The 11267-nt window shown below is 37.1% G+C and overlaps 1 protein-coding gene across 1 annotated transcript; it reads left to right on the forward strand.

The window, feature by feature from the left end:
* The first annotated feature begins 2357 nt into the window (after window positions 1-2357).
* Window positions 2358-7300, forward strand: LOC113079591 (versican core protein-like). Its single transcript, XM_026251833.1, has 5 exons — window positions 2358-2682; window positions 3768-3850; window positions 4858-5002; window positions 5087-5269; window positions 6269-7300. Exons 1-5 carry the CDS (start codon window positions 2439-2441, stop codon window positions 6397-6399), a joined length of 786 nt encoding a protein of 261 aa, XP_026107618.1. The 5' UTR covers window positions 2358-2438; the 3' UTR covers window positions 6400-7300.
* Window positions 7301-11267: the final 3967 nt, after the last annotated feature.

Here is an 11267-nt window from a genome sequence, read left to right on the forward strand (position 1 = left end):
TTATTGGTAGAAGCTGTTGGATAAATATATTATGATTTAGGGAGGCTAGTTTCTAAATAGTGAGCTATGGCTGTTTAATAAATCCACTGAAGCAAACGGTATACAGAATGGCAGTCAGTTTAAACAGTTAGCATGGGAAAACCGAACCACAAAGTTCACCCCATCTGCCAAACCTGATTCTCCAGAGCGTGTGCGACTATGGTGTCTGGAGGAATGAAAGCAGGTTTGTGCCAATAATACATTTCAGAGAAAAGGACACAAAGTCGATGATGGCAATGCCTCTTCTTACAACCCACCACACTTATCAAAAACGCTATGCAATTCTGAAAACACATGCTGAGCCAAATGACTTACTTGGCATGGTCCCAGTGTGGCTGAGTAAACAATGAGTAGATTTTCCTTAAGTCGTCTCATGGAAAGCAATCACAATGCTGGATATGGAGCAAGAGAGAGGGAGAAAGCTGGAAGCCATGAGCAGATGGGCAGTGACTTGGCCACCACTGCCAACCCACCAACCGGAGAGTGTTGAGGTAAGGGTCGAAACACTTAAGGAAGGTTGGGAACCAACTGATGACATCTGCTTATGGCTGAAAGCTATGGTTAAATAAAGGCTAATAGGTGTTTTTCACAAAGTGAAGCTCTTCAAACGAGAACATCCCTTTTTGAATGTTCTGTTGTGGTTTTAACTTTGACAAATAACTTAAAAAAAATAAAAAAAAACTGAATTTCTTTTTTACATGGCTGTGGACAGTGTTTGATGATGATGAAGGCTGGGATTGATTTTTTGTTATTTTTTTACAAAGGTTTCTTGGCCTTTCATTGCTGTTCCCTCTCTTAAGGGTGAGGTCCCTTAGGATTCTGGGAAGACCATTGTGAATGGCACATGGGTCCATACTGGGAAAGCAGCTGGAACCAATTAATGCATCATAATTTGTACAAGAGGCTCATGGAGACCCCTATATATGAGTCATGTTGAGGTCGAGCCACAGTATAGAAACTCCAAACACCTGCCTGCATCTCACGTAGAACTTCCCCTTAGCTTTCGAATATGAAAATAATCAGCTGACTTATGAATAAGAGCCACGTTTTTTACTTTGAAAAGAGCTATAACCTTCTCAGGACTTGACTTTTACATGCACTTGCACTGGCTTGACAGTGGGCGTTGGTCCCCAATGGATTGGTTCCAGCTTCATACAAAATATTGCTGCCATTAGTCAACAGAGCCAGTCTTCTCCATGCATAAACATCACCTCTGAGGACATCTGTTTTCTCAAGCTTTTTAGCCAAAGATCAGGGGAGTCGTAAAAAGCTGAACTCTTGCGTTCCACATCATGTAAAAACACAGTTGTGTTTAATCAGTGAAGCTGAATTTGGACCTTCAGTGACAGACGACAGTGTTTAATCCGAAGCTGCTGCGTTACACTTTGTTACATCGCGATAAATACGATATTTTAGCCAAATTAGAAAATAGCATGAGACAGAACTTGGGAAAAACCAGAGTCCTTGTCATGACCAAGATGCCTAGCAAGGGAAAAGTGCAAAAAGAAAATGCTCAATTTATTTCTGAAAAAGAGCCAAAGTTGCTTGCAATGGCTAAATGCTAGACACTGACTGGTTGAAGTATTTTTCCTGATTTGATCCGTTGTCTATATTACTTCTAGGTCTTGCAAAATAAGTAGGCAATTTAAAAACCTCCAAAGTCATGGATATTTTGTTCATATTTTCTCTGACCACAATCCGACTACAGTTTTTTTTTTCACTTAATTGTGCTATGCATCATGACATATTACACTAGGACAATTTGTTTTGATTTATCATTACCTTAAAAAAAATGCAAATTATGACAACTGAAATTGGAGGGACAATTTATTTTCTAAAGTACATAAACAATTTGGATATTTCTGTAGCAATTACAATACATTTTCAGTGGTTCTTGCTAATGTACATGCTCAATGGAATGATCTACTGGAGGTTCAGGGCTAATGACAAAACGAGCACGTAGTGGTGCAAAATCAGTTAAAGTAAACAGCATTATGGGCCGTGTGGCTGAGATGATTACTTGGCCTCATTTACTGGTGTTTTCTTTCCAGCCTCATTAGATGTCATTGTTTGCATTTAGCTTTCACATTGAGCACTGTGGTCATTGGTGGTTTTCAGTCCAAGCAAAATGTTGATGTTCTTCATTATATGGGATTGAATAAAAAAGTTCTATGCACTGGGTTAAACCAGTTGATGGCCGAACTCAAAACAGATGTGGTTCTGTGCATCCATTCTGCACCATAACTGATTATACGTGATGTGAAAGACAGGCTTGTTCATGGTTAATAGAAGAAAATACAGAGTCAATCATGAGACATCTCTTCTTTGTTAAAATATGGGCACTGTAATGCTCCTTGTAGCTGTATCATGAATCACAAAAGCAGCTGCCCTTTAACTGGATGTGGCTAACATTATGGACGTTATCCAATGTTTCACTCATTTTTAGGTTTCTCATGTTTCCTTTTCTGTCATTCAAACTTTCAGATACGGAGATTTGTGACTTTGGCTGGCACAAGTTTCAGAGCCACTGCTATAAGTACTTCACACACCGGCGGACATGGGAAGCAGCGGAAAGAGCGTGTCGTCTGCAGGGCGGTCACCTCACCAGTGTCCTGTCCCATGAAGAGCAGCTCTTTGTTAATCGTGAGTTTATGATTTTAGGAATGTTATTGCTAATTATTAATTAAATTGCTCACTCTTAATATTTAATAACTCTTTTACTACTTAACTCTTTTGAGTTTGAGTTAGGATAGATTTCAAAAGTGCAGTTATAAACACAACGAGGCTATGAAAGTGAATAGTGTGTAGATGAGTTTCCTGTCGGGTGTGATGAGTGATGTCCACTATAACCTTTGTAGTTCCATTTAGACACTTGTTAGCCACCACCTTTTTCAAGACAAGTAAAAGAGTTAAAATTTACAAGGGCGTTTTACTGATGTATTTAGAACAAAATGTTTTCTTTTGTTCACCACAGACTTTATTTCAGACATTTAAGCAAAACCTCGTTCAAAATACCCTACTAATGTAAGGACTGTGGTTCAGAATTTCTAAAATACAAACTTGCCAGGTTTCGGTCGTTTGTAGCAAGTTTCGAAAGAAGCAAAAAAAAAAAAAAGAAAACAGATACTCAGGACTGACCGAATTCTAGCATTGACTAAACAAACCATAAGTCATATTAAAGATGCTGTTGACTCTAAACTAAACAAACGTCATCTTGGCTCCTTGGGGCACAGAAACTATTCTACATTTGTTTGTGTCATTTGATGTGTGGTTTGGTTTAACTGATTTCCTGCTATTTCCAGTTCAGCCAGGCAGTCTATTAAAGATGTCAAAGAAGTTTGCAAAGGTCCTCACACAAAAAGATTAATGAATTCCTTTCATTTATCCAGGCTTCCATATAGGCTTTTCTATAAGAAAATGCACATCCACTAGTTTTTCTTTCCAGTTTATTATGCAGAGACAACTATAAGTTGATTGGTTATCCCAAAGAGTATAAATAGTGTGGTGCTATCAAAACGTGCTATCTGTTTGTTTGAGTTTCCCGACCAGTCTGACACAGCAGTTTGAGTTCGGAGAGGGAACTTTCCATTTCTCCCACCAATATGCAGATACAAATAGTAGAAATTAGTCAACCACACAACGTGTCCTCTTCATCCGAAGTCATATGATAGTTTTAATGCACTAGTCTGCAGAGATAGATCCTGAAATCTGTGTAATTTTTCTTGTAGGTTTGGGGCATGACTATCAGTGGATTGGACTGAATGATAAAATGTTTGACAATGATTTCCGCTGGACAGATGGACACCCTATGGTAGGATGGGATTCATTATTTTGATCCTAATAAAGTTTATTGGATGCACATCTGTGTTCCAGGTGACCATGAATTCAGAGATATGAGTCATTCTTGGTGTGTTGTTTTTTCCGGCCTGCAACAAAACGATGTTGTTTGATCCTAAAATGAGTGTGAAGCAATTGTGCACACAGTTTTTAAAATCCCAGTATAAAAATTGCTAGTGCAATTGTTACTCTTCCATAAACCATAAGCTAGGTGATGCTAATGCTGATGGAAAAGTTCTCACTTAATCATTTCTGTCATCCTGTGTGGTATCAATAGAAACACATACTGTAGGTCACTTTAAAGGAGTGGTACTATTTATTTTTATTTATTTGTTTTGTTTGGCCGGTTTTATTTGTTTATTTAGCAGTTTTTTTTCATTGATGTATGTTTGTATGTTTATTTATTTATTTAAATTGCATAAATCTACAAAGACATGACATGCAAGAAAAAATAAATAAATAAAATGATTTAGTAATTCGTTCTCTCGATTTATAAATCGTGTGCACCATTTAGCAAATCGAGGGAGAAATTTAACAAAAGTTTAATATTGCATGTTTATTTCATCAAGTGGACTCTAGTTAAAAACATGGGTAGGCCTATTTGACGTAAATTTTGTACATGATTTATTTATTTATTTTTTACTATTTGTAGTTAATTTTTTAGAATGGAAATGGAAGAGCACAATAATTCTAGAATTGATTTTTACGATCTTTTGTCATTCTGCTTATTTGATATTAATTACCTTTCTACATATAAAATGGGGCTTGTGTGTTTGTGTGCAACACATGCAAATTGAGTGCAGCAGTACATTTTGTTAGAATAATCCCATTTTATCAAGGAAAGTCCCATGTAACCCTGCCAGATGTGTATAAAGCACAGTCCATTTAGATTCTTACATGTGATCTTTGCACCCTCATGTGGGCACACGCTGTGGTGCACGAGTAGTTTGAATAAAATGCCTCTGTGTTCATTTGCACTAGCAATTTGAGCACTGGAGAGTGGGTCAGCCGGACAGCTTCTTCTCCATCGGTGAGGACTGCGTGGTGATGATCTGGCACGAGCGTGGTCAGTGGAACGATGTGCCATGCAATTATCACCTGACCTTCACTTGCAAGAAGGGCACAGGTAAGACCTCATCTTCCTCTTCTCGTCTCCACTGTCACTTGATGTCACCTCATCGTCTTTGGCTTTCTTTTGCCTCTGTCTCAGTGTCCTGCGGTCAGCCTCCTGTCATAAAGGATGCCCATATCTATGGCGGAATTAAGCCGCGGTATGAAATCAACTCTCTGGTTAGGTACCACTGCAAGGACGGTTTCATCCAAAGACACATTCCCACTATCAGATGCCGAGAAGACGGCCACTGGGACAAGCCCAAAATCATGTGCTTGAAACGTAAGCTGCTGACTCTGAATTAATAGATGTTTAGTGAAATCCAGGCATGAAATTGTAATGCCTGTCTATATTAATTTTGTAATTATTTATAATAACATTTTATATATTCATATAAAATATATTTAATTTTTTTTTTAATATATTTTCAGTTTAATTATAATTTCTGTTTAAGTAGTTTTGTTCTGCTTTTGCCATTTTTTATCCTTTTTTTATATTTCTATAGCTTTATTTGTATATCAGTTTTACTGTAAGTAATTTTTTGTAATTTATTTCAGTTAGTTTAAACATTTCAACATTTTTAATTTTCCTTATTTTGATTTTTTTATTTCATTCTTTCATTATTTTTTTTTAATTTCACGTTTTTCATCTATTTATTGTCATCAAATATGTATATATAATGTATATATATATTATTATTTTTTATTATTATTTTTATAAATACATTTAATACATTTGAATAATTTTAGTTTTAGTGAATGATAACAACACTGAACACTGTAAAATTATAAAAAAGATTATTGTGGAATCATTATTACAAGAAAATACTATTCCAGTTTTGTTTTGTTTTTACTTCAAAATTTCCTGTTTTACTTTGCCGGATCTTTTTAATAATAAGTGAAATTTATTAACAAGAGAAAGTCTCTAGAAAGTGAAAATTGTTTCAAAATAATTTTTAAGCTAATTTCCATAATAAGGACTGAGTATGTCAGAATTCAAAAATAAGAAAAAGTATATTTGAAGTCTTCTAAGGCCACTCAAAATTACTTATGTGAGAGGAAATTTTAATTTAAGTCATTATTTACTAAAATGTGTGACATATGTTCAAACATGTTGAAATGAGTGTCTCACTCAAGACACATTGCAGTACATTTTCTGTTAAGTTCAAGAAAGAAAGTCATATATGGTTTTGAAAATGAGGGTAAATAAATGATGACATAATTTTCAGTTTTGGGTGAACAAACCTTTTAAGTTAATACATCTTTTCCTTTTATTCTACAGCATCTACCTACCAGATGTATGCTCACAAAAATCAAAACAACAACAATTACAACAACAGTAAGAGACGCTACAGTGAGTCGACGGAGGACCGTCATCGCTGGTCAAAAACAGCAGATGACTCCACACACTGATCTCCATCTACAGACCTACAGATGCTTTACATCTACAGAGAAACTCTTTAGTCTAAAGGACTGAAGCCAAACCATGTGCCTGATGAATGTTTTAGAACCGAGAAGTGAATTTCCCTGAGGGACTGCATAAAACACCATCACCCACCCACTGAGAGCATACTTTGACTATGCAACAGTCTACATTGCATATTGTAATAATGTCTTAATGTTTTGACATGGGAAGGGGGTTTCTGGTTGAAATGTATATAGTAGAGATATTGAACAAGTAAAAACAGCTGTGAAAGGTGACTTTTTTAATGTTTATTTTTTATTTTGTATTATTCATTCGTAACTTTTGCTTACGAAGAACTGGACTTCCTGTTCTCTCTGACTTAATAAGAGAGCACTATGGTACGAGCAGAATATAAACAGAACAGTTATAGTACTCAAGAGTAAAAGAACAATAGGCTTTTATTGTTTCACATTGTGGTGAGTGGGGTTCAAAAGGGATGTCACGGGGCTGGAGGACAAACAATGCTGAAAGGACTGCAACTCAAAACAATTTTTCAACATCATCTTCCTCTGCAGCATCCTCACTAATTATGAGGATTACTCAGATAATATTCAACCATTGTACACTCTCATAATCATATTCTCATATGGCATCAAATACATATTTTCATTTTTTTTTTATGTTGGTTTGTAATGTAACAATTTTTACTTTTTAAAATGAATGTCATGGTAAAATATGAAAATATGTATACTGTATGTGTGGTCGAATGAACTAGCATTTTTGTCAGATATTATTACAAATGTTACACGAAGCCATAGTAGTTTAATTTATTGCCGAAGATACATATAGCGATGAATGGACTGTGAGATTTTGAATAATAAAGCGCTATTAGAATATAATGAACACGTTTAAATGTGTGTTCTTGTTTCTTCCCGCGTCAATCATGAGGGCGACCAAAAGAGGGCGATGTCATGGTAACCAAGAATTCTGAAAATGACGTGATAGTATGAACAGACACCTGCTCTGTTTCGAAGACTTTCCAGTCGACAAAAACCCTAATGTTAACAAGGTACGGACGTGGGTGTTTAAACTTTAAAACTGAACACTGTTTAATGTTCATTTTGAGATAAGCTCTTATAGCTTCTGGTGTGTTTTCTGAGAGACGTTGGCAAAGTTTATTTTTACCTGACCTGAAACACTCATAACTCATAACTCTCACATCAGGATAGATCACTCACACAATCACTCATCGACAGATTGGACACCTACAAACCGTCACACGATAATAAAAACAGGTTCCGCTGATCTGAATCAACCGAGTCGCGAACAGGCTCCGATGCTGATCTTGAATCAACAGAGTCGCGAACAGGCTCCGAAGTGCCGATCTGAATCAACAGAGTCGCGAACAGGCTCCGAAGTGCCGACCTGAATCAACCGAGTCGCGAACAGGCTCCGAAGTGCCGATCTGAATCAACCGAGTCGCGAACAGGCTCCGAAGTGCCGACCTGAATCAACCGAGTCGCGAACAGGCTCCGAAGTGCCGATCTGAATCAACCGAGTCGCGAACAGGCTCCGAAGTGCCGATCTGAATCAACAGTCGCGAACAGGCTCCGAAGTCCCGATCTGAATCAACAGAGTCGCGAACAGGCTCCGAAGTGCCGATCTGAATCAACCGAGTCGCGAACAAGCTCCGAAGTGCCGATCTGAATCAACCGAGTCGCGAACAGGCTCCGAAGTGCCGATCTGAATCAACCGAGTCGCGAACAAGCTCCGAAGTGCCGATCTGAATCAACCGAGTCGCGAACAGGCTCCGAAGTGCCGATCTGAATCAACCGAGTCGCAAACAGGCTCCGAAGTGCCGATCTGAATCAACCGAGTCGCGAACAGGCTCCGAAGTCCCGATCTGAATCAACAGAGTCGCGAACAGGCTCCGAAGTACCGATCTGAATCAACCGAGTCGCAAACAGGCTCCAAAGTGCCGCCCAACATACATGGAAAAACAAACCACTGTTTTAAAATGTGTGTTTTCTGCATGAGTGTGTTTAATGTGCATTATAGAACAAAATGTCAAGCATCGTCAAGTTTCATTTTGTTTCATATTGTCTCGCCACCATGCTAGTGGATCTGCCATAGAGTCAATTGGTTGATCTTGGAGATAGCGGGTTAACTCCGTGTCAGCGCGCGCTCTGATCGGTAAAGGGGCAGAGATTTCAGACCTCCGTTTATTAAGGAGATCTGTCACAAAACTCATCATCCGCGCCAAAGTTTTTTGAGCAAATTTCAAAGCCGCACCCGCCCGCCATCCTCTGATTGTTTTGCCGTCTATGCTTTGCTGATGCGAGCCGCAAAAAAAAAAAAAAAAAGCCATTGTCTGTTCTAGAAAGGATGCAGCAAAGATATTTAATGCTAGAGTATGAGGCATAGGCCTACGCTGAGTTTCATTTACAATGAGATGCGCTCTAGTTCACAGTGCAGTGCAAGTGAACGCGGCGCGCTGGTGCTTCCATGTCACGGTTATCATTGTCTGCTATATTTGCTTTTTATTTATTAAAATACATGCAATTGGTTGATGAAACATCTATTAAAATTAAGATAAAATTTGTTCAAAACGAAATTCGTTTTTAAAGAAAGGTTTTCTACAAAGCAAAATTTAATGAAGTGGTAAATATCATGTCTGACGATTTACAAAACTTCATTAAGTGGTAAAAACCATGTCTCCCGATATATTGCGCATCTGATGATCCTATCTAAAAAATGAAAATAATTTTTGATAAAAAATGTTTGTAAAAAATATTTTAGTGACACGGTTTTGGCGGTTATAGAGTTCTAATGACGGTGTTCAACTATAACCGCCGGTCCCAAGGTTATATACTAACCGTCACACCCCTACTTAAATAAAATGTGTTTCTTGAGCTGAGATTGATTCAGAGGATTTTCTATTATATATATATATATATATATATATATATATATATATATATATATATGTGTGTGTGTGTGTGTGTGTGTGTGTGTGTGTGTGTGTGTGTGTGTGTGAGTACATGTATATATTATACTTAAGGAGCTCATTAATTAAACACAATTTGGAACTCATGTCCACAATATTTTTGTGTTGTATCATTAGTTGTGTCTTAATTTGATTAATAATTAGTATTTTAAAATTACATTTCAATTTTTTTTATTTTACTCTTTGTTTTACTATCAATTTATTCTTCATTTTTATCTATTCTGTATTATTCCACCCTTTATATTACATATTCTTCTTGCTATTATTAACCTATTGTTGTTCAGTTATTTATTATGGTATTATTCATAATATACATAGAATTTAATAAATCTATTATATCTCATATGTTATTGTACCGTTGTCCTCGCTTTTCATATTATTCACTTTACTTTAAGTTGTACTACATATACTTTTTAATCTAACATATCACTTTTACTATGTTTCTACTGTGCACTGTATCAGTGCATATTTTCATTTTCACTGGATCCATAGCCTCATCAGTTACATGTGTTAACACTTTGTGTTATTATTGGTTGTATTCTTCTATAGGCTAAAGTGCTATCAAAATGAAAAGCAGACTTCAAGTGTGTGATTTGTATTTACTTGTTTTATTAAATTTTCTCAACAATAGTAAATTATTAGTGTTTAAAGATGTATTATTTAGGTTTTATCCCAGTACTTCAAAGGGAATGGGCTGTGTTCTGACCTGAGACAGAAAAAAGAGAGGAAAAAAAAGAAAGAAAAATGTTGCGATTGAACACAGAGAAAGAAATGCTCGTTTTCACTCAATATCCTGTTAATCTTGAGTACCTATAGAGTAGTACTGCATCCTTCATAACTCCAAAAAGTCTTTATTTTTATTATATTTATAAGAGAAAGATAGTCTGTACCAATTTTTCCCGGAAAAACACAAGCGCCTAGAGGCGTGACGTGTGGGCGGAGCTAAAGAATCACGAGCGCCAGTAGGCTTTTGAGTTGAGAGCATTTGGAAGCTGTGACACAGATCCAGAGGCTGAAATTTAACAAGAGCAGCATCAGCAAAGGCGTCTCTATGTGGTATGTACTGAAAATTTACATATTTGCTTAGCGGTTTTGGAAAATGTTCCACTTTATGTCGTCTTTTTTTTTTTTTTTTAAGCTGTACATGTGGAAAGTGCAGTTTGATGACAACATCTCATGTTGTTTACTTGATGTGCTTACGCGCTGATAGCTAAGTTAACAACACAGAGATATTTGAAGCCGTTTTACTCACCGCATGCGGTTCCAACACACGATCGTGACCCTTTTTTGTTGGGATTGCATTATCCTTAAGAAATAAACCATGTGCAAATCCGGCGTCAAACTGGGCCTTGTTTGTAAAACAAGCATCTTCGAAATGCAGGGAACAAACACAAACACTTGCACAACTCCGTTGATGCTCTGTAAAAATAAACTCCATCCACTGGTCCCTTAATGCTGTTTCTATTTTGGTAATCTGTGCAGGTTAGTCTTGCCCTGGCAACCAAAAACACATTCCTTTTGTGACTTTTCCGACGCTCTCGCTCTGATCAGTGAATGCCTGTGCTCAGCCTCGCACGCTCTTCCGGGAGAAGTGCCTTAGCACCCATATAAGGAAATTCCGCTCCATTTAACGTCACACAGACCCATACTCGAAAAAAACTTTCCGAAACTTGTGACAAACCGGAAGAGGTTTTTTTGGAACAAAAATACTCTTTCAAACGTACAACTTAATTTTTGAAACTTTGTCCATGTTTAGCATGGGAATCCAACTCTTTAACAGTGTAAAAAACTCAGTATGCATGAAGTAGCTTTTCACCCCCCCCCTTTAACTGTTTTTTTATCCTCTGAAATTGGTTGGTAAGTGAGAAT

This window comes from Carassius auratus, unplaced genomic scaffold (genome assembly GCF_003368295.1).
Source record: "Carassius auratus strain Wakin unplaced genomic scaffold, ASM336829v1 scaf_tig00028626, whole genome shotgun sequence".
Classification (NCBI taxonomy): domain Eukaryota; kingdom Metazoa; phylum Chordata; class Actinopteri; order Cypriniformes; family Cyprinidae; genus Carassius; species Carassius auratus.

What these genes read in the sequence shown, in the direction of transcription:
- LOC113079591 (XM_026251833.1), top strand. Translation starts at nt 2,439, where the DNA reads ATGTGGCTAACATTATGGACGTTATCCAATGTTTCACTCATTTTTAGG. An exon ending in GGACAGATGGACACCCTATG is followed by an intron (nt 3,851 to 4,857) that starts GTAGGATGGGAT and finishes CATTTGCACTAG; the next exon opens with CAATTTGAGCACTGGAGAGT. An exon ending in CAAAATCATGTGCTTGAAAC is followed by an intron (nt 5,270 to 6,268) that starts GTAAGCTGCTGA and finishes TTTATTCTACAG; the next exon opens with CATCTACCTACCAGATGTAT.